Source organism: Euwallacea similis, chromosome 10, assembly GCF_039881205.1.
Source record: "Euwallacea similis isolate ESF13 chromosome 10, ESF131.1, whole genome shotgun sequence".
Classification (NCBI taxonomy): domain Eukaryota; kingdom Metazoa; phylum Arthropoda; class Insecta; order Coleoptera; family Curculionidae; genus Euwallacea; species Euwallacea similis.
In genome coordinates, this window is record NC_089618.1 from 1,518,032 (window position 1) to 1,541,187 (window position 23,156).

Consider the following 23,156-nt stretch of genomic DNA (forward strand, 5'->3'; position numbering starts at 1 on the left):
TAAATTTTGCTTCATTTTTTATTTGTTCAGATTCGTGTCACTTGAAAATATTTAGATTTCACTACTTTTTGTATCACTTTAAAGCACCTAACAAGGTAACAGCTTAATCGCACGTTCTGCTTGAGAATATCTTGTGTTTTCCTGAGGAGGAACGTTTAATGGGCAATAATAGCAAATTATCTTGGGTCACATATTAAATAGTTAAATTTAAAAAAAATATATTACTATAGAATTTCTGTTTATGTTTTTACCCACGATTAATATCAGAACAAATATCAAAAAAACGCAAATACAGAACTTTCAGTATTTTGGATCAATCGTCGAATATATTATAAACAAAAATGTCTTAAAAATGCAGAAATGACAAACCCTTTTTTATTTTATGGCGAAATTGGGTGTATTACCGCCGAACGCTACCTGCGCCTGTCTAACATCGTCATAAAATGAAGTCCTAAAGTTTCGACCACAAGAAAAAGCCTGTATTTTTCAGCAACATCAGATGTTGCTCTTCAACAACATTTATTATGTTTTTCGTCATATTTGCTATTTTCGCTTTCTAAGTGTACTTCCTCATGTAGTTAGTTCTTCTGATTTAACCACCAATTTGCTCATAGTTTGTGGCTTAAACGAAACCAAAATTTTCGAGAAAATATCTGTTTAGGAAATATCAATGCAAATATATCGCTTGATGCAAACTTTTAAGATAGAGTTTATTAGATAACCATAAGCCTTCACCAATTTTCTGAAGTAGTTCCTAATTCTTAAGGAACATAAGGAATGTTTGAGATTTTTGCCTGACTTCAGGAAAATTTTTCCAAGTTCCAATGATGTCTAAATTACGTAAAAAAATTGCCAATTAACTGTACGTGGATTTTAAAACTTCCTTTGATATTTATTCTAACAATCAAACAGATATTTTCTTCGGCCTAAATCTATACCAATGCCAAGTTTATTTAAATCTGCACGACATAATTCTTTAACATAAACAGGGCATTGCTATGTATGCCTCTGGGCGAAAACTTGCCAAAAAGATAATTTCCATAGAGGCGGTGAATTTAGAGCAGAGATTATCTTCTTGGTAAAGTTAACAGGACATTGATTTTTAAAGCCTTAAGTAGATCCTAGACATTCTGGTACAAACATAATTTTTGTGTTTTTCACATAAACAGCTATACGTTCCGGAGACTACTATATGTTCGATGAACTGGATGACGACGAATTGGATCTTCTGCCCGAAGAAACTCGAGACGATGATGATTGCACTGATATGCCAACCATGGGAGAGGTGAGATTTTAGTCGAGTACATTGTATGATTTGTTTTGTGTGAGTGTGTGTATGTTTTTTTTTATCAGGATTGCCATTGTTTGTCTCCAATTATTTTGGGCTTTTTAAAACAAACATTTATGGGATTCGAAATTCGGGAACATGCTCTCGCAGCGATCCGAAGTTAAAAAAATTAAACTGCAGGAATTTTGAAAAGTCTATCAGGAAAAATTTGCTTTGTTTTAATTGCCGCCTTGTATTTTAGAATTAAAAGTATCTATAAACCAAAATACTTCACGTTGCATTTAGAGGTCTTTAACAGTCTGTGTGTGCTTAATTATGTTAAAAAAGTCTCCAGATAGCAATGTGGTAAATAGCAAGAGATATTTCAAATTAAGCCCTATTTTTTTGGCCTTGAAAGCATGAAACAGGGTCACCCTGTATTTGCTTCCGCCTTTGTCAAATGTTAAGTACCGGGTCTTATAATATTTTTAGTATTAAACTTATCTTGGGTTGCAAAAGTATACTTACAGCACCATTTCGATTTCATCTGCACCTATTATCATACGTTCATACCCTTCGAAGCAAGCATTTTGAGAGCTCGAGTAATGGCTTTGTTTGATTCATTGTTTCTTCCACCCTCATGGGCGTAGCATTGACAACGTAACTGTCACTTTAGCTGATTAGCAAATCACTCCAAGCTCAAATTGTCAAATAGACATCCCCACCAATGGAGCTGCGTTGCGCTTGTCAATATTTACAAGCTCATGAGGATCCACCATTAGTTGAGGTTGTTTAAGGTTTATCGTGAACAGAAAGGATTGATTCATTGAAATTCGGTTTGTAGTTTTTGAACGCCACGATAAAAACCGATGTGGCAACGGTGTTGCGGGAGCGAAGAAAAAGCATGAAAAGGCGTTCTAGTGTACCTCTAGCTAGAAAAAAGTCGGCGCGCTCCACTATGTCTGCTCCGTTACCAGCACCGACAGTGAGTTACTAATCACAAAGTGTTCTGCGCATATTAACCACCGCTTCATTTAGCTTCTCTGCTTCCTTCAGCTTTTGTGCATATCTACCTACAGTAGTGAGTTTGAGTAGTGTTTGGGCACTTAATATTATGGTGATTGTGAAAAATCGTTATTAACTTTATCAATATTAATGACAATCATTCATTTGAAAACTGAAAATTTACCTGCTAGGAACTTGGAAACTGAAAAAAATATTGTAACTTCTAGTGGGCAAAATGCGAACTAATTCTGTCATAGCATTTGATATGTAATGCCACTAGAGGTTATGAATTGGGAATCCCGAAAATGAATGCGACGCCTGGTGGGCAAAATGCAAACATAAGAAAGCGAGTGATTCTGTCATTAGATTGGATATAAGCTGCCATTTGAAGTTATGATTGATTTGTAATTCGCTTCCTTCGGTTTCTTGACTATTGGCAGCGCCCTTAGCAGTAGCCATATTTTTCCATGGAAATTAGCTGCCAATGGACTTTAAGTCCCCACATTATGATTTAATTGCAGTATTTATTTAATCTATCTCTCACTGTGCATAATATCTCCTCAACGTATAAATACTACACCTCTTCTTTTTTCTTCTGCTTCCTGACAGTGTCAAAATTCAACTATACATATCACTAAATGTAGTTCTCTGATTAGGTAGAAGAACCGACTTCGAAAAGTGTTACAATCAAGGAAGATCCTCAACCCAGTACCAGCAAAGACGATGATATTAGTGAGTTAACCCAGCCCAGTAAGTAGCTTTGCCCAAGCAAGACGGAGGTGTTAATTAAGATTTATAAACTGATTCCTGGAGATAGAAATTTCAGAAATAATTTGATAATCAATCCTAATAGTTAATATATCTCTATGAGGAACATAAAGTTTAATTTTATTCTATGCGAATTTCAGGGGAATACAGCTTGTTGCAAAGGGCTGTTCACTGGATCGTGTTCATTTGGGCGTTTATCGAAAGTGGCATGATTAGCCTCACGCACTTCCTTAATCGCTACTCCAGGGACTATCGCTATGTCCTCAAAACCTTAGGGAAAGAACGAAAGATGCTCAAAGTTCGTATAAAACTCTTCGGAACTCTCACAAATTATATAACATTTCTTCTCAGGAAAACACCGAGTACGACGTGGGTGTGCGAATGGGTTCAAACCAGTTATGGCAGCCTGCCGGTTCTTTCCACGACCTCATGAAGCACTCCACGTAAGTTTTTTTTTAGATTAATTAGTAGCCTTTGGAGTGACGTCAAAACAGCACTACATTTAATTGTTCCTATAGTGTAGACAGTAGATTTTTTAATTGAATAGCGAGGAATCGCCTGCATCTTCAGTAATGGGGGTGTTCAGCTCTTCAGATTCCTTTAGGCACAATGTGCTCGCCGAAAGGTCTGTTTCTAGTAATGTAATTCTAATTTTTCACTACTCTTTTACTTAAAACGTCACAAGTGTTGGTTGTAGCTTGGCAAAATTTTGTTTAGTATTCTGGGAGGGCTGGGAGCTTGTAAAGCCCATGAGACAAGTACATAATTCATTTTCCCAGCTCTTTCCAGCCCTCTCTGCAAATTTCCATTGAATAAAGCCAATCCTGAGTGTCTCATATTGGTACTACAGGGTGTCTCATATTGATACTACAGGGATGGGAATATAGCGTACTAGAAACTGAGTGGGGTAAATTATGAAGAATGGGTACGATCTTTGACAACTGATTTATCTCCCATCGCTTTTCTCTAAAACGAAGTTTGCTCATGGTCAATTTTTCGTGTGTAAAGTTTTTTATGAAACTTCGCAGGGTCAAGGAAATTTTTGACACACTCAGATTGAGATTGATGGGGATTTTTAATAGAAAACGACTTGTATCGACCCATTTAATCGCTTAGATTTTACAAGCTACGTGCTTAAATACTGAAAACTCCCCATTGTAGTCCGTTAAATGCTGTTTTAGCTTTACTTTCGCGTCAACATGTTGTTAATCATCATGCCTGTGATAAGTTCATAACCGGCACATATAAATGTAAGAGATGAATTAGTCTCCCGTGATCGTATCAGTCTTCCCTCAGACCTCCATTTAATCAACTTTGCATCCCATGTAGAATCAACTTTGAATATTCTTTATACTGACCTACGCTGCTCTCACAGTAATGAAATTAAAGTCCAGTTACACAACTCAGTGTTTAAACCTGATTTGAAGCATAAACCGTCCCAAACTAAAGTTTAAGTTTATGAGGGTCTTAAGCTTCGCTTATGTAACCGGACAAGGCTAATGAACACTTTTCAATGCTCATGCCATCACATTCTTTACCATCATCGTTCGATAGTATAATCTTGCTGGTCTTGCGGTATGTCTTATAGGACCACTTCGGTGCTGAGCAACGGAGTGTGCGATGATAAATGCTCTTATAGTGCAGAGACCGGCACTAAACTTGTGGCTTCGCCTGTTTATTACTCTTCCGAACAGGAGAGGTATTGAACACCTTCACTATTTGTGTCGTTTTTCATTTTTCTCAATCGCAGATGCAGTTTCAAAACGCTTCGTTCCGCTTGGTTAGACTTGTAGGTTTTGATTCCTAATCTTAAGAGGAGAGAACAACATTATCCTTTTTTTTTGCTGTTGAATTTATTTGGTTTATAAAATGCGTCTGTTTCTTTTCGTACATTTGATTGAGCTACGAGGCAAGAAAGGAATAATGTTGTTTGTGCCCACACATATACTTGCCATTTTGAAGAATCATTGTTTTTGAAGAAATAGGCTTCTCATGTCCACTAGAGGAGTTTTAAGAAACATCTTTTCTTGTGATAGGACGTTAGACTTAACAAAGACATCTACCTTATATTTTTTTGCCTGCAAAACATTTTTCTATGCATTAGAACTACCTAAAACTTAAAAAACGTGGGGTTTTTGATTCAGATTGACCCTGTAATGTCGGAATCAGCTAAGGGTGGCAGAAGCGCCGTCACAGATATGGACCGCGATTATCTACTTATAGAGGGTGTAACACATCATCATGGAGATATTTCAGGGAACGATAGTACCCCGCAAAATAATAAAAAAATGTTAATAGACCCATGGTTAAAAAACGCCATTTTCAATATACAGGGTGGTAAAGGTTTACATTTCTTCTCATATTTTGAAAATACAAAACGTTAAAAGTCAAAACAACATTATTAAAGCGACTGGACTTTCTCAATTTGCATCGATAGATAATTTTGCTAATTGTACAGAAACGGTAAAAAATAGGAAAATACTGCAATAGACCAAAAAGCAAAATTTCGTTTCGGAATTCATAAAAGGTGTTCCAATAAAAATAATATATAAAACAAAAAAATAACACCCTGTATATGACCACCGACGATTTTAACATTTTGTTGTAGCAGATCTTAAAGAGAATAAGTGTACGAAATTTCAAAAATTTAATTCAAGACGTACGTGAGAAAAACGCAAGATATGAAAAAAAATTAAACCTTGCTACCCTGTATATTGAAAATGGTACGCTTTTGACCATGAGTCTGTTAGTATTTTTAAAATTATTTTACAGAGTACTATTGCTCATTGAAATATCTCCGTGATGATATGTTACACCCTGTATATTTATGCATATTCTTTGAAGGATTATTTAAGCGGAAGTCGCAGTGGTCTCTTAATTGATTTTGACTGTAATTAGTCGTATATACAGGGTGGGTTTCCAATTTTATAGACTCGAATTCATTTTTAATGTATGTTGTGTTGTGTTTTGTTAAACAAAAAACAAAGTGTTTGAGCATTCTATCTGCCGAAACTGACCCTGTATATGGATATATTACTTGAGCACGAAACCCCTTAGTTTCTTTTAAACGAAGGAACGATTTTCAATATTTATAAATCATCATAGAGACTATATGATTTCCGGAAACTATATTGGTAAATTTCTGAGGGTTATTCATCTTTTTAATATTAAATAAGAAATAAATGTTTTTATGGATTGGAAATATACAAAGTGATTCGTTAACAATGTGACAACAAAAAGCTGGAGATATTACACCTCAAATGATGACGATTGGAGAAAATTTGCTTTACTCGAAAGTTGCTAGTTTCCTATATATACAAGGTGTTGAAAGTTAAAATTTTAATTCATTTATTTGCCATTATTCTGAAAATATCTAGGTTAGGCACTTAAAAATCTGTAAATTTATGTTTTTTTTGCAATTTTCGGCTCGCTTTCTACGCCTCTGATCCCCAAAACTTAGTACCGTTCAGAATGGAAAAATTGGCAGTTTAATCATCTATTTTATGTACGTGAATTTTTACTAAAATAAAAAATAAAGAGTCATACGGCTACATAGAGGTTTGTCAGTAAAGCTTTTAAACACCCCGTATACCCAGGACCAAAGTTTATTATTTTTATTTTATCACAATGCCAGCAATTCATACAGGGTGGCGTAGTTATAACGGAGGCCAAAGTTATCATTCACGCTTCAGCTTTGAAGTTATAAAATATAAAATCGTTCCTTCCTTTAAACGAAATTAACAGAGTTAAGACATACTTTAATAAGCATGTCTTAACTATTGGAATGCAGTAGTTAAGTAGAGTGGCTGTACGCCTGCGTATGTTGGCTGTGTAGGCGAAAGGCGAGTGTGCTCACCGTTCCTGAAATACGTATTCTGGCTCCAAGTTTGGAACGAGGACTCGATTCACCTTGCTGTTCCAGGTAAATAAAATCGCACATGCCCACGAAATGTGTATCATTGTGCTTTTCGCATTGCATTATGTGCCAATTTTTGTCCGATTATCCCTTCTTTTTTATATGAGCATTTTGTAAATGTTTATTCGCCGTGATTTTGTGACTTGATCTTCTGCGTCTTTCACGATTTTTCGTTAATAATTTGTGCTGCCTTAACTTTAGTTCGTTCTCTCACTCATTTCAACAAACTCTCCACTTTCTTTGAACAAATTCCAGGCCCCAAGACCGAAATTGAGAAAAAGATGCGTTATTACTTACTAGCCAATCCGCTTACCAGTAATATACAGGATGTTCCGGAAAAGTGACTATATACTTCAGGAGACAATTCCTTAGGTCAAAACAAAAAAAAACTCCTGTAAATATGTGTCCAGAAACCCACTGTTGTTTTTTCATACAGGTCGATGCAGAATGCCTTATTCCCGGACACCCTGTATAGTACGATTTTACAATGATACCGCCCTTCTCAAGTAAACCACCTTCCGTATATCATCTATGTGAACAACTGAATGTTTTTCTCACTTTCCAGCACATTTTGATGTTGTCAGCAAGCATTGATGTATCAAAATAGTTAATACAAAAAGTTTTAACAGTGGCGTGTCTTTTTGTAGGAAAATATCGGGTTCCGAAAAGGACTTTGGAGAGGAAATGTCTTCAGATGATCAACCCCCCGTCGTCAGAATGCTCCTAGCCCTTTGGTACGTGGTGATGAGCCGCTCAGAATGGCTCTGCTATTTCGCCATTTTTTTAAATCAAGCTAAGACCGCCACTTTTCTTTCGTTGCCGCTACCCCTGATGGTATTCTTCTGGGGCTCCATGACCATCCCTAGACCATCGAAGACGTTTTGGGTTACCATTATCGCTTATACCGAGGTAATATGGTCTTTGATTTCTCATGGGACAGGAATTCCGATTTTTTACCGTTTTTCAGTTGGTGGTGCTAATAAAATGTCTGTTCCAAATGGATATAATCCCGTGGAACGAGGATATTTATGGAAACAATCCGTTCTTCCCGCCCACCATAATCGGGATACAGAGACAGAAAAATTATGCCAACTGGGATTTGGTATTACTTTTGGTGGTATTTTTCCATAGGTGAGACCACGTACTTCCTACTGTTTACATATACGTGTGTGATTGAATTTAATTCAGGCAGTAAAATATCATTCAGTTTGAACGAAATACGTGTTTATCTTATTTCCTATTTAGAATGATGCTAAAGTCGATGGGAATATGGAAATCCACTAGCGAACCCACTGGCCAGATTGCCGCCATGTCTGTTATAGACGAGGGTGAGTACAGACTAGTGGACGGTCAGCTAGTGGCGGTAGCCACCAACGGCAGCAGCATAGCCGGGCCGACCAGTAACAGTACCACCCATAACTCCAACAGGTTGACACTCAATTCCTCTTTGGTTCTTTTTGCCATTATTATTATTTGTAGCAGGAAGAACGACTCCAAAACCTCCAGTAACAGGAAAAGTACAACTTCAGAGGAAAATCGAGCGGAGAGCACGACATCGCCGCGAGAGGGGGAAGAATCTGAGCAGGTTTTGTCCGTTGAAAGTATCGAGGTTAATCATTGCGACCACATACCTCAATCTTTAAAACTGGGGTAAATGTGCAATATTTAAATAAATATTATATAAATATTTATCAGTGAGGATGTTAAAGAGTTAAATTTGGAGGACTAGGGTTCTCCCCCTCCAAATATTAGTGATACGTAAATTGTAAAATTTTATATTTTTAGGGCCGCGAAATACGCAGAATCAGTGCAGTTATTCTTCAGACAACTCCTAGATCCGACTGCTCGAGTCGCAGCCGACGTTTACATGTACATGTTTCTCTGCGATTTCATCAATTTCTTTGTTCTACTTATAGGATATTCGTCGTTTGGGGTAAAATTGTTATATTTCGGAACTTATTAGTTTTTGGAACATATCAATTTTCCTATTAAAATAATGTAGGAAATCTGACGTGTTTCAAAATTTGTACCACATGTTGTGCAAAAATTGGATAGTCTCAAAAGGGCTGAAGACATAAATTGACCACATTTTTCAATTTTTAGTCCCAAACCAGCGACGGCGGATTCCAGTCCTACTTGCAAGAAAACCGTGTGCCACCCATGTTCCTCTTTATGCTGATTTTGCAATTCACCTTGATTATAATCGATCGCGCTATCTACTTGAGACGAAATATATTGGGCAAACTAATTTTCCAATTCATTCAAATCGTTATTCTGCACATCTGGTTATTCATTCTGTTTCCTGTGATAACTGAAAAGTAAGTAGTTTGTCCCCCAAATAATACCATGTACAGGTAATCCACAGAAAATCAGATATTCCTTCAAACTTCCAGACTCTTTTTGACAACCTCTAGTACAGGGTGTCTCTAAACGGTCTGTGCAAAATTCTATCACCGATTTCTGACGTGAAGACATGACGATTTAACCCAATTTACCTTAGTCCAAAAATGGACGGTTTTCAAATTACAGGATATCAAAGTGAAGATTAAAGAAAAGAATTTTGGATTAAGGTGAATTGGATTAAATCGTCATGTTTTCACCTTAGAAATCTGTGCTGGAATTTTGTACAGACTTTTTAGAGACACCCTGTATATTTCTCTTTATTTAGGGAATTCAAAACTGTGATTCCCCCGCAAATCTACTACATGGTAAAATGCATCTACTTCCTGCTGTCGGCGTTCCAAATCCGATGCGGATACCCTTCGAGGATATTGGGAAATTGTTTATGTAAAGGCTACAGCATGGTCAACATGTTCCTGTTTAAGGGTTTCATGCTGGTGCCGTTTCTCTTCGAGCTGCGAGCTGTCATGGATTGGATGTGGACCGAAACGTCCATGGGCGTGTTCGATTGGTTGAAAATGGAAGATATTTTCGCCCACATATTCTCGCTCAAGGTGAACTTCATTTAAAGTGACCACCATTGCATTCTTTTAGTCACAAAGAGATAGAAGGTTCCACATATTACAAAAAAATTGTATGTTCTGATTTTACTGATTCTCTCAAGAATTGATATTTTTCCCATCCAAAAAAGTGGTTTATTATATGGTTTATATGATAAGCATAGCCGCAAATTCATTGCGATTTTCAGTGGCGTAGCGAAATCTTAGATACTAAGTTTTTTCAAGTGTTTTGGTATCTGATCTACTATTCCTCAGGTGTAGAAGTGGTTCTCCCAAGAATTACTATTTCTTCAATCTAAAAAGACAAATTATTACGTGGTTCCTATTACTCTTTACAATATCCCCATGCTGGGCATGTTTAGTGGTTCTCTTCTAACTTTTCTGACTAAATAACTACTATCTCTATTGTATTAGACCATATATTTACATTTAGTGCTCGAGAAACATGGAGGACGAATACCCGCAGCCCAGAGGCACGAAAAAAGGCTACTTGGTGAAATACCTGATGGGCGGTGGCCTGCTCTTCGGGATAATCGGCATAATTTGGTTCCCACTGGTGTTCTTTTCCCTGGGCAAAGCGGTGGGCGAAAGCAACGGCCCATACGACGTTACCTTGGAATTAAGAATCGGTCCCTACGATCCAGTGTATCAAATGTCCGCGCAAAGCAATGCCTTATTCGCGTAAGTTCTACGAACCCCCAAAACAGTCGGATTACTTGTTTTCTTCCTTAGGTTTAACCCTAACGATTATCAGACCCTTCTCAATCAATTCAAAACTAACAAAAGAGCGGAGCAAATATTTGCAAATAATTATGATCCGGGAGACATCGTGGCCGCCAAGTTCAGTTTGGACTCGGCCAAAGTATGGGGTATATCACCTCCGGACAGGGAGAAGATGATTGAGGAAGTCAACTCAAGTAAGTTACTAATGACACGATTCAATTTCTATAGATATGCAAAAGAGTCGATGATTGAAAGAATAGTAGAGCTCCAACGTTATAGGTTTAAGAACCTTTAATTGGAAAAGTATGTCACTGACCTAAGTAAGAGTTGGAAACCTTAAAGAATTTTTTTACCACGCAATTCTCTACTGTACTGTCCACTCGCCGATTCAAATGAGAATATTGAGTTTAATTTTAGCAAAGCCTATCAAAGTGCGGCTAGACTACAAGGTTTCCCACAAAACCAGCAGCTCCACCGACTCTGGAATACTCTCGAACAATGTGGAGATCACTCTGTCGCCGGGGGAAAGCCCGGAAAAACCCAACCCTGACCGTGTTAATTTGTTGAAAATGCTTTTGGACGACAAAACAGCGAATCCTATAGATTTGAAGCACATTTTGCCGAAATTCCTGAAAATCACCAACACCGGCCAGTCGGAACCGTATACAGGCCTTTTGGGTCCGGAATCCGAAGGTAAAATTCAGCGTTCTCCCATAATTGCCAGTAATACCCAAGAAAACACACTTTTGTTTTTTAGAAGTGAATCCCAGTGATCCAACTTTGAGAGATTTTACTTTGAAACTGTCGAGATCGAACGACACAAAGTACAGCACTGAATGGTGGAGCGTCAAAGAAAACTGCAGTGATGATACGTTCAAGAAGTACCTGAAAGATTTAGCCTACGAGGATTGCGATAATTCACTGGTTATTTATACCCTCAACGACAAAATATTCCCGGAGACTTTGAGCATCATAACTGGAGGAGGGTAAGTTCTATGTGGGACAAAAAAATAAGAAATAAATCACACGTCGAATCGGCGTCGCGATGACCATTTTTTCTCCTGTTTTTACCTGTTAAAAACAATGTTTCATTCCTAATTTCCAGAATCATCGGTCTCTACACCACCCTGGTCTTCGTGGCGTCCCGCATTTTACGCGGCATCTTCGCCGATCAAGTGGCAAAGATCATGTTCGAAGATCTACCAAACGTGGACCGAATTCTTCAATTGACCCTGGATGTGTATCTTGTTCGTGAAGCACGCGAATTCGCTCTCGAAGAGGACTTGTTCGCCAAGCTTATTTTCCTCTTCCGCTCCCCAGAAACTATGATCAAGTGGACCAGGCCGAAAGAGGAGCTGGAGGACGAGGACGAAGACCCCGAAGCAAACTAAATTTTCGTCTAAATCGTGCGGGGTTTTTCAATTAAACTGTTGAACTTTTTGGATAAAGCGTGGATTGTTTGAAACTTTGGTATATCGTGTGCTACTTGGATATTGTATATTGTTCCTATGAATGGCTTTATTACGGAGAGCGGTGTATGACTAATGAAGAAAACAACATAAAAAAAGATCAAATTTAACAGGTTTCATAGATGGATCACCTCGTCACGCGAGAGATGAGCATCATTCAGTAGCTTGTATTAAAATACAACGCTTCACAATATAACCCCAAACTTTCGTCGAAAGAATCATTATTTTTTGAACTGATTCTTTTTCACTGGAGCACTCTGTACGTATGACTACCGATCATCATACGCCGCTTGAAGCACGCGAATTTTTTACTTATGCTAATGGTTTTAAATATTAATTATTATTGTTCCATTAGCGGATTTGAAAGAGATTAAGTTTAAAACTATTTACTACAGAAAACTATATTGTGCTAATAATTATTGGTAAGTGGAATCTGCTTTTATATCTTCAGATGTTAAACTACAATGTAATTCGTTGGTCTTTATTATTTTATATTTCAAAAAGTAATTTAATTTGTGTAGTCACTGGTAAGGTTTAAATGATGATGGCGCCGGCTCGCCCTATAATATAGGATTTATTTTTTTATCTTTACGATAACTTGAATGCAGAGTTAGTTATGTAGAGCGATTTGGTAAATATTTGTCTTGGCACATCTGTTAAATTAGAAATTTTTAGATTCATTTTGTAAAGTTTTTCTACTTCTTCATTGAATACAATTGGACATGAACTATCACTTAACAGCCTGCTTGCACTTCAGGTGATCATAAAGACGACCTAGCGACAAAAGTGGGACTTAAAATTGTATGAAGGAAACATGTTTGAGTTACCAAATAACACTATTTTCATCTACTTTTTACCATTGTTTTTTAATATTTTTAAAACTAAAAACAGTGTTTATTAGTTGAGATTATGTCTCCCTATTAAGTATAATTTTTTTCATAGTTTAATATATCTATTTGCAAGAACATATCGAATCAGAACTCCTATAATATTGTTAAAGAAATTAATCACCTCATTAGTTTTAAGTTATTTTACCTAATAATTACCCCTCTATGTGAGCCTTCACATATACAGGGTTATTCACCCAACCCGTTCATTAGAAGTTTACTAGGATCTAAAAGTGATACGAATTTGAAAATTTTTGAGTTAAGTTCGACATATACAATTTTTTAAAAATATTTTCAACTTGCTGTCACTTCCAGTTTAACCGGAAATAGCTGTAACTTGCTTATTTCAAATGGAACCCCCAGTATATTATTTTATTTTTAGATTCTACATAATATTTTAGGTACATTTTCTGTATAATGTTCTATACTTAGTTTTTACCGTTTTTGAGATATTTGACCTTGAATTCAAAACGTGCCTCTGTAATGACCAATTTTAAAATTGCATATCTCCGCAGTTATTAAAGACATAATCTCCATATTTTGCAGAATGTCAATACATAGTCTTAGATTCACACTTTCACTAGTTATATGGCTTAGTATTATACAGGGTGTCCAAAATTCAGCTCCTAACATTTACATTTTTGAAGTTGCAAAAATCGTTTTTTTTTAATGGGACACCCTGTAACATTAAGCAGTGTCAAGTAGAAAATGTAATTCTCTATCGAACTGTATTAAGGTTACCTATACCTATTCCAAACCATTTTCGAAATAATTAAATTTATGTGAAACTAATTTTAGATATTCATTCTGGTAAATTTTTATTATTCGCGTATTGGCCGTGGAAAAGAAATAATGACAGTTATTACTTGCATTGCATCAAAATTGAGAATATTAGCGTTTGTGTATTCTTCCATTTTGATTCAAAGTTTCACTTTAATTTTGCTACTAACAGCCACCGAAAAACAATAACGTACAACAACTGTCATTATTTCTTTTCCACGGCCAATACGCGAATAATAAAAATTTACCAGAATGAATATCTAAAATTAGTTTCACATAAATTTAATTATTTCGAAAATGGTTTGGAATAGGTATAGGTAACCTTAATACAGTTCGATAGAGAATTACATTTTCTACTTGACACTGCTTAATGTTACAGGGTGTCCCATTAAAAAAAAACGATTTTTGCAACTTCAAAAATGTAAATGTTAGGAGCTGAATTTTGGACACCCTGTATAATACTAAGCCATATAACTAGTGAAAGTGTGAATCTAAGACTATGTATTGACATTCTGCAAAATATGGAGATTATGTCTTTAATAACTGCGGAGATATGCAATTTTAAAATTGGTCATTACAGAGGCACGTTTTTAATTCAAGGTCAAATATCTCAAAAACGGTAAAAACTAAGTATAGAACATTATACAGAAAATGTACCTAAAATATTATGTAGAATCTAAAAATAAAATAATATACTGGGGGTTCCATTTGAAATAAGCAAGTTACAGCTATTTCCGGTTAAACTGGAAGTGACAGCAAGTTGAAAATATTTTAAAAAAATTGTATATGTCGAACTTAACTCAAAAATTTTCAAATTCGTTTCACTTTTAGATCCTAGTAAACTTCTAATGAACGTGTTGGGTGAATAACCCTGTATATTACTCGCCCTTGGAAAAATGTGGTAATTTCTTTATAAAGATTCAGTAAGAGCACAAAAAGTTATAATAAAGTACAAAATTTCATTAATTTGCCTCGAAATGTTTGGAAAATAACAGTAATAAAAAAACCATCCTCGGGAATCCACTTTCCACACCCTGTATATAGAAAACAAAGTCCCTTTTGATATATCTTTATATGAAGTTTTTGTCATATTTTGGGGCCTAGAATACGTGGTTGAATTTATGGTACTATGTTTAGTGACATCTTGTATAATAACATCTCTTTATTGATGAGAGATGTAAAGTGTTATACAGATACTTACTTCAAGAGAAAGTTTTTATTATAAATAAATTACAGTATAAAAACGACTGGTTAACACTTATCAATACTAACTACCAAAGGAATTCTAAGGTATATAACATTTCGTAAACACCAGCTCAGTAACTAAAAAATAAAATAATTCAGGATTATCATAAGGAAACAGTCAAAGGTCTTACTTGTCGCAGAAAATGGACCGAACCCAAAGGAAGCCGACTGAGATTGAGCTTGGGATATTGCACTAGCTCCTCCATGTCCGCCTGCAATCGCTCCCGCTTGAGCTATCAAACGGTTTTATTAATTAAAGAAATTCGTAACATTTTGGGAATTTTGTCATGAAACATAACATTTTCAGCAATAAAAGTGAAATGATATTGATGCTTACCTTGTGCCTGAGCTTGTCCGCTATACCCCCCTGGATGTCCTCCGTATCCGATATTGTATCCTCCTATCGGGTATCCCCCATGACCTCCGTAGTTCCCTTCATACACACCATGACCTCCGTGCCCACCTAGAATTTCGTTAAAAAGTGGGTTTCCCCCGTGTTTCTTGAAATGGTCGGGAGATGCTGAACGAGGTAATCTGTTGAGCTCTGAGAATACGAAGATAGTGGCATGAAGTTGTTTGTTGTCTATGTGAAATATACAATGCGTACATAAAGTATGGAATAACTTCATTTTCTCGGTTTGGAATTAAAATAATAAAGATTGCTTGGGCAGGGCGACTTCAGTTTAAAATTGAACATCTTTTGGTTGGATAACGTTAGCTGTGACGTCATCATCGTTTCAGATGTGACGTCAGTGTTACATTTTTTATGGTTTTTAACAATTTTATGAAAAGAGTGCACTTTTTTCCAATCAGAACATAAATTATTTTATTATGTTCTATAACAGATTTTTTGATAAATTTTCAAATACATATTTTCTAACCGGACATTTGTAGTTAAATAAAACACATCTCCCGTTGTTCGCACTCTATCATCATAGCCGATCATCATAACAATTTCTATTCTTTGTTATGGTAAACGCATTGTAATAAAATTTTTATTTGAAATTAAACCTTCACGAAGTCAGACCAAAATTAACAAATATAAAAATTTAAACATTATTGGAATGTTGTGCATTAAATGAATAAAAATGAATTTTCTATGAAAATAAGTAAACAAGTCTACCAAATAAATCAACAAAAGACTACCCCGATTCGTTTAGTGGATGTCTATCTTTCATAACGATAAACGCAGTTGCAGTACCTAACAAGCTACCGCAAAGAAAAATATGATTTTGAGAATTTTTCAAAAAATCAGTTATGTAACGTAGTAAAAAAGTATATATCTTATGCGTAAAAAAGGACACCATTTCACATAAAATTATCAAAAATCATTAAAAAAATTTAATACTGACGTCATATCTAGAACAATGATGACGTCATAGTTAATGTTATCTAACCAAAACATGTAAAATATTAAGCTGAAGTCGACGCGTCCAAAATTTTTAAAAAATTTTAATTCCAGATTGAGAAAATTAATTTGTTTCATGCTTTATGTATGTACAGGATGTTTCAATTTGAAGTGTTTTGACAAGAAAAACTTATTTCTTGAATAGATAGAAAAAAGTGATTTAGGTGTCATGGATTTGATTTTTGAGAAATATTTAATGTCAAAAACCATTTCCCGATATCGTCACAGCCCACTTAGATATAGAAGGTTTTTCGATTTTTGGCCATTTCGAAAACCGCCAATAACTTTCTTATTTATTAAAGTATTGGAATTGCATAAAAACATTATTATTTTTTGAGAGGAATCTAATGGAGTGCTAAAATTTTTTCTGCTGTTCACCGTTTTTCTACAAATTGCTACAACCTCATTTTTTCAAATATAAATCATATGTGGCCTTGGTACACAACACAACAGCAACAGCAATTTTTATAGACAACTTATGTTTAAATAACTAATACGTTGTATTTTCAAAATAGTCAAAAATTGAAAAACCTTCTATACCTTGGTGAGTTGTGACGATGTCGAGAAACGGTATTTGACATGAAACATTTCTGAAAAATCGAGCCTGTGACATCTAAATTAATTTTTTTCTATCCAATCAGGAAATAGGCTTTTCCTGTTGAAACACCCTTTACACACTAAATGTACGACTACTATGAGGGCTGTTATACCCCACACCCCAAAATACCCTATTTGGCACCTATTCCCAAACCATATTCCCTTTACCCCCAGGTACCTACCTACTCCCAATCACCACCAAAAAATACACTGCACTAATCTTTTTGTCTCGCCCAAACCATTGGAAAAACTTTTAAGCAAAGGCATCAAAAACCTTCTCAAATCCCCAGGTAGGTACCTGGAGAAAATTTAATAAATTTATTCAGAATTTTTTTTTATTTAGAAATTTGAAATTGATTTAGAAAATGAAAATAAAAATAGGTAATTCAAAATAATATTTTATTTTTCTCATACTTCTTCATTTGAACTATTACTGCTATTACCACTACTACTTGGTGGTGTGGGTAAATTTCCAATTTCCTCTTTGAAAAAACATTAAAGAATTAATGTGGACATTTCGTACAAAAAGTCAGAAGAGACTTTTTAAAAGTATTGTATGTATATAAAATGTTACAATCACGTTGCCTTATTACCTTAAAAAATGTTCTAATTCCCTTAAGGCAGCTGTATAATAAACTGGTGTTGAAAACCTAAGTACAGCTTGCATTTGATCTCTACATGATATTTCTATTGTACCCTCCCGTTGGTTGGATGTATACCAATTTATTTGTTCCAATAATATTGTATACTGAAGTGCTTGATCATTGATACAAGAAAACACAATTTTTTGCTCTCCTTGAGTTACAAATTTTAAATTAGCATCAATGGCTAATATGGGATTCGATAATTCTAGTCTGCATGGATGGTTTAGTCTTAGAGGTTTCAGTCTCTTTTTCAGCTTACCCCACTGGAACCTTCTCCACTCTTCTACTAAGATTTCGTCTGAAAATGAAAAGATTATTTTGTGTTCAAAAGGTGTTCGTTATAATTACTTTTTATCATGATGATTATAAAAAATCACTTCAGATAAGTTAAAGGTTAGTGTTATTGTTTAATGTGAAATGTCAAAATAAGCGCGCGCGTAGCGTTGGCCAGAACTTTATTATTAATTGATGCAGGAAACTGTAATGTAGAGAAGTTATTCTTATGTAATATATCTTTTTGCCATAAGATGGCGCGACCATATTGAAAATGTGCGTAAAAGTTGAAAGAACGAATAAAGGAGTATTTATAATGAATTCATTAATGCAATTTACTGTGTAGATTTGTCTCGCCAGCCTGTCAATATCTCTGGCTTCAAAAACAAAATTATTCTTTGTTGACCTTGATTAGAGCCTGAAGATGACCTTGAATCGAAACAGTGATGATGCCAAAAGTTTTCCCCCTTCATACAATCCCTTTTTTATTTGAAACGTTTTTTTCTAAAACTCATAACTTCAGAGATATTTACGTTACACGCTTAAAAAACTCACCCTGTATTCATATAGCGGTTTAATTTGATTATAAATTCGTAACACATTCGATCTAGAAGTGTTACACTTGCGTCCTATTTCTGTTATAGAACACTTTTCGTACTCAACAAGTTCGTAAATTTCTAATTTTTGTTCAGGATTCATTTTAATAATATTTATTAATATTAAAATAAAAATTTTATAACATTACCGAAACATTAACAATATAATCGTGTAACGTAAGTGTAACAGTAATATAACAGATTAAACTCACTTTAAAACATGAAATTTCCTCTTTTAGAGTATTTATTAGTACATCGTGATGAAAACTTAGATTTGAAACAATAGTTATGTGTATCTATCTATTTCGTTCCTTCTGAGGCGCCCGTTGGAGTAGTGGCAGTTTTACTAAAATCCACATGAAGAATAATTTTGTTTTTGAAGCCAGAGATATTGACAGGCTGGCGAGACAAATCTACACAGTAAATTGCATTAATGAATTCATTATAAATACTCCTTTATTCGTTCTTTCAACTTTTACGCACATTTTCAATATGGTCGCGCCATCTTATGGCAAAAAGATATATTACATAAGAATAACTTCTCTACATTACAGTTTCCTGCATCAATTAATAATAAAGTTCTGGCCAACGCTACGCGCGCGCTTATTTTGACATTTCACATTAAACAATAACACTAACCTTTAACTTATCTGAAGTGATTTTTTATAATCATCATGATAAAAAGTAATTATAACGAACACCTTTTGAACACAAAATAATCTTTTCATTTTCAGACGAAATCTTAGTAGAAGAGTGGAGAAGGTTCCAGTGGGGTAAGCTGAAAAAGAGACTGAAACCTCTAAGACTAAACCATCCATGCAGACTAGAATTATCGAATCCCATATTAGCCATTGATGCTAATTTAAAATTTGTAACTCAAGGAGAGCAAAAAATTGTGTTTTCTTGTATCAATGATCAAGCACTTCAGTATACAATATTATTGGAACAAATAAATTGGTATACATCCAACCAACGGGAGGGTACAATAGAAATATCATGTAGAGATCAAATGCAAGCTGTACTTAGGTTTTCAACACCAGTTTATTATACAGCTGCCTTAAGGGAATTAGAACATTTTTTAAGGTAATAAGGCAACGTGATTGTAACATTTTATATACATACAATACTTTTAAAAAGTCTCTTCTGACTTTTTGTACGAAATGTCCACATTAATTCTTTAATGTTTTTTCAAAGAGGAAATTGGAAATTTACCCACACCACCAAGTAGTAGTGGTAATAGCAGTAATAGTTCAAATGAAGAAGTATGAGAAAAATAAAATATTATTTTGAATTACCTATTTTTATTTTCATTTTCTAAATCAATTTCAAATTTCTAAATAAAAAAAAATTCTGAATAAATTTATTAAATTTTCTCCAGGTACCTACCTGGGGATTTGAGAAGGTTTTTGATGCCTTTGCTTAAAAGTTTTTCCAATGGTTTGGGCGAGACAAAAAGATTAGTGCAGTGTATTTTTTGGTGGTGATTGGGAGTAGGTAGGTACCTGGGGGTAAAGGGAATATGGTTTGGGAATAGGTGCCAAATAGGGTATTTTGGGGTGTGGGGTATAACAGCCCTCATAGTAGTCGTACATTTAGTGTGTAAAGGGTGTTTCAACAGGAAAAGCCTATTTCCTGATTGGATAGAAAAAAATTAATTTAGATGTCACAGGCTCGATTTTTCAGAAATGTTTCATGTCAAATACCGTTTCTCGACATCGTCACAACTCACCAAGGTATAGAAGGTTTTTCAATTTTTGACTATTTTGAAAATACAACGTATTAGTTATTTAAACATAAGTTGTCTATAAAAATTGCTGTTGCTGTTGTGTTGTGTACCAAGGCCACATATGATTTATATTTGAAAAAATGAGGTTGTAGCAATTTGTAGAAAAACGGTGAACAGCAGAAAAAATTTTAGCACTCCATTAGATTCCTCTCAAAAAATAATAATGTTTTTATGCAATTCCAATACTTTAATAAATAAGAAAGTTATTGGCGGTTTTCGAAATGGCCAAAAATCGAAAAACCTTCTATATCTAAGTGGGCTGTGACGATATCGGGAAATGGTTTTTGACATTAAATATTTCTCAAAAATCAAATCCATGACACCTAAATCACTTTTTTCTATCTATTCAAGAAATAAGTTTTTCTTGTCAAAACACTTCAAATTGAAACATCCTGTACATACATAAAGCATGAAACAAATTAATTTTCTCAATCTGGAATTAAAATTTTTTAAAAATTTTGGACGCGTCGACTTCAGCTTAATATTTTACATGTTTTGGTTAGATAACATTAACTATGACGTCATCATTGTTCTAGATATGACGTCAGTATTAAATTTTTTTAATGATTTTTGATAATTTTATGTGAAATGGTGTCCTTTTTTACGCATAAGATATATACTTTTTTACTACGTTACATAACTGATTTTTTGAAAAATTCTCAAAATCATATTTTTCTTTGCGGTAGCTTGTTAGGTACTGCAACTGCGTTTATCGTTATGAAAGATAGACATCCACTAAACGAATCGGGGTAGTCTTTTGTTGATTTATTTGGTAGACTTGTTTACTTATTTTCATAGAAAATTCATTTTTATTCATTTAATGCACAACATTCCAATAATGTTTAAATTTTTATATTTGTTAATTTTGGTCTGACTTCGTGAAGGTTTAATTTCAAATAAAAATTTTATTACAATGCGTTTACCATAACAAAGAATAGAAATTGTTATGATGATCGGCTATGATGATAGAGTGCGAACAACGGGAGATGTGTTTTATTTAACTACAAATGTCCGGTTAGAAAATATGTATTTGAAAATTTATCAAAAAATCTGTTATAGAACATAATAAAATAATTTATGTTCTGATTGGAAAAAAGTGCACTCTTTTCATAAAATTGTTAAAAACCATAAAAAATGTAACACTGACGTCACATCTGAAACGATGATGACGTCACAGCTAACGTTATCCAACCAAAAGATGTTCAATTTTAAACTGAAGTCGCCCTGCCCAAGCAATCTTTATTATTTTAATTCCAAACCGAGAAAATGAAGTTATTCCATACTTTATGTACGCATTGTATATTTCACATAGACAACAAACAACTTCATGCCACTATCTTCGTATTCTCAGAGCTCAACAGATTACCTCGTTCAGCATCTCCCGACCATTTCAAGAAACACGGGGGAAACCCACTTTTTAACGAAATTCTAGGTGGGCACGGAGGTCATGGTGTGTATGAAGGGAACTACGGAGGTCATGGGGGATACCCGATAGGAGGATACAATATCGGATACGGAGGACATCCAGGGGGGTATAGCGGACAAGCTCAGGCACAAGGTAAGCATCAATATCATTTCACTTTTATTGCTGAAAATGTTATGTTTCATGACAAAATTCCCAAAATGTTACGAATTTCTTTAATTAATAAAACCGTTTGATAGCTCAAGCGGGAGCGATTGCAGGCGGACATGGAGGAGCTAGTGCAATATCCCAAGCTCAATCTCAGTCGGCTTCCTTTGGGTTCGGTCCATTTTCTGCGACAAGTAAGACCTTTGACTGTTTCCTTATGATAATCCTGAATTATTTTATTTTTTAGTTACTGAGCTGGTGTTTACGAAATGTTATATACCTTAGAATTCCTTTGGTAGTTAGTATTGATAAGTGTTAACCAGTCGTTTTTATACTGTAATTTATTTATAATAAAAACTTTCTCTTGAAGTAAGTATCTGTATAACACTTTACATCTCTCATCAATAAAGAGATGTTATTATACAAGATGTCACTAAACATAGTACCATAAATTCAACCACGTATTCTAGGCCCCAAAATATGACAAAAACTTCATATAAAGATATATCAAAAGGGACTTTGTTTTCTATATACAGGGTGTGGAAAGTGGATTCCCGAGGATGGTTTTTTTATTACTGTTATTTTCCAAACATTTCGAGGCAAATTAATGAAATTTTGTACTTTATTATAACTTTTTGTGCTCTTACTGAATCTTTATAAAGAAATTACCACATTTTTCCAAGGGCGAGTAATATACTATAGGAGTGTAAGAGAAAATGTATTTGGCTCCTAAGGGGTAATGTAATATCCTGTTTTGTATTGAAAGCGTGAAATTTTCGAATATTTAATGTGTATTTTGTATTTATTAAAATCTATTTTGTGTTACACAAGAGTTTTTATATACCTATAAATACATTAAACGCCGATTTTTCAATGTCAGTCTTTAAAACAATCTTTGATACTTGCCGACGTGTGAAGTCCTACCCGTATCTACACTGCATAAAAAGATGAATTCAATAAGTCTCAACTAAATACTCAAAAGAAAAACGATATGTAAGTATTTAGCTTTTACGCCAGTTATAAATTTGTATTCTTCTAGATTGCATAGTGAAAGAATAGTATTTTATTAACCGGCTATGAGGATCGTACCTGGTTAGTACTTAACGAAAATCTACACATAAAGAGTAGTTCATTCATAATATTTTCAAAAAGCCAATATAAGAGAAGATTGGTATTAAGAATTATGTACTAATTTAACAAAATAATTTTCTTATTGTATATAAATTATTGAAAGATGAGAAAATCGGTAAAGAGAAGTTAAC

General features: G+C 34.6%; 3 protein-coding genes across 16 annotated transcripts in view; 2 read left to right on the forward strand and 1 right to left on the reverse strand.

The window, feature by feature from the left end:
* The window catches only part of Piezo (piezo type mechanosensitive ion channel component), a 31,515-nt gene extending 18,948 nt beyond the window's left edge, over window positions 1–12,567 (forward strand). For 5 of the 8 annotated variants that reach the window (XM_066394511.1, XM_066394516.1, XM_066394513.1 and 2 more), the window contains 18 exons: window positions 1,170–1,285; window positions 2,112–2,252; window positions 2,929–3,022; window positions 3,181–3,338; window positions 3,392–3,483; window positions 6,876–6,962; window positions 7,604–7,865; window positions 7,924–8,087; window positions 8,202–8,384; window positions 8,436–8,606; window positions 8,742–8,889; window positions 9,060–9,274; window positions 9,625–9,910; window positions 10,350–10,597; window positions 10,649–10,833; window positions 11,057–11,332; window positions 11,397–11,625; window positions 11,745–12,567. In XM_066394511.1, the coding sequence (XP_066250608.1) occupies window positions 1,170–1,285; window positions 2,112–2,252; window positions 2,929–3,022; window positions 3,181–3,338; window positions 3,392–3,483; window positions 6,876–6,962; window positions 7,604–7,865; window positions 7,924–8,087; window positions 8,202–8,384; window positions 8,436–8,606; window positions 8,742–8,889; window positions 9,060–9,274; window positions 9,625–9,910; window positions 10,350–10,597; window positions 10,649–10,833; window positions 11,057–11,332; window positions 11,397–11,625; window positions 11,745–12,030 (3,341 nt within the window). In that variant the 3' untranslated portion in view covers window positions 12,031–12,567. The remainder of the gene's footprint in view (window positions 1–1,169; window positions 1,286–2,111; window positions 2,253–2,928; window positions 3,023–3,180; window positions 3,339–3,391; window positions 3,484–6,875; window positions 6,963–7,603; window positions 7,866–7,923; window positions 8,088–8,201; window positions 8,385–8,435; window positions 8,607–8,741; window positions 8,890–9,059; window positions 9,275–9,624; window positions 9,911–10,349; window positions 10,598–10,648; window positions 10,834–11,056; window positions 11,333–11,396; window positions 11,626–11,744) is intronic. The other 3 variants (XM_066394512.1, XM_066394519.1, XM_066394517.1) reach the window with 3 other exon arrangements.
* Window positions 12,568–14,953: 2,386 nt separating this feature from the next.
* On the reverse strand, window positions 14,954–18,081 carry LOC136411800 (uncharacterized). 4 transcript variants are annotated; one of them, XR_010752353.1, is made up of 5 exons: window positions 18,018–18,081; window positions 17,619–17,967; window positions 15,358–15,564; window positions 15,152–15,253; window positions 14,954–15,098 (listed from the first exon to the last, which is right to left on the reverse strand). XR_010752353.1 is itself a non-coding variant. In XM_066394524.1 (4 exons), exons 1-4 carry the CDS (start codon window positions 18,025–18,027, stop codon window positions 15,099–15,101), a joined length of 411 nt encoding a protein of 136 aa, XP_066250621.1. In that variant the 5' UTR covers window position 18,028; the 3' UTR covers window positions 14,954–15,098. The 4 variants fall into 4 exon arrangements, 2 of the variants coding, with proteins under 2 accessions (XP_066250621.1, XP_066250620.1); XR_010752352.1 differs by lacking the exon at window positions 18,018–18,081 and having other exon boundaries at window positions 17,619–17,986; XM_066394524.1 differs by having other exon boundaries at window positions 14,954–15,253; window positions 17,929–17,967; window positions 18,018–18,028.
* A 1,077-nt stretch (window positions 18,082–19,158) lies between these two features.
* LOC136411516 (uncharacterized) lies at window positions 19,159–22,286 on the forward strand. 4 transcript variants are annotated; one of them, XR_010752331.1, is made up of 5 exons: window positions 19,159–19,222; window positions 19,273–19,621; window positions 21,676–21,882; window positions 21,987–22,088; window positions 22,142–22,286. XR_010752331.1 is itself a non-coding variant. In XM_066394115.1 (4 exons), exons 1-4 carry the CDS (start codon window positions 19,213–19,215, stop codon window positions 22,139–22,141), a joined length of 411 nt encoding a protein of 136 aa, XP_066250212.1. In that variant the 5' UTR covers window position 19,212; the 3' UTR covers window positions 22,142–22,286. The 4 variants fall into 4 exon arrangements, 2 of the variants coding, with proteins under 2 accessions (XP_066250212.1, XP_066250211.1); XM_066394115.1 differs by having other exon boundaries at window positions 19,212–19,222; window positions 19,273–19,311; window positions 21,987–22,286; XR_010752330.1 differs by lacking the exon at window positions 19,159–19,222 and having other exon boundaries at window positions 19,254–19,621.
* The last annotated feature ends 870 nt before the right edge of the window (window positions 22,287–23,156 follow it).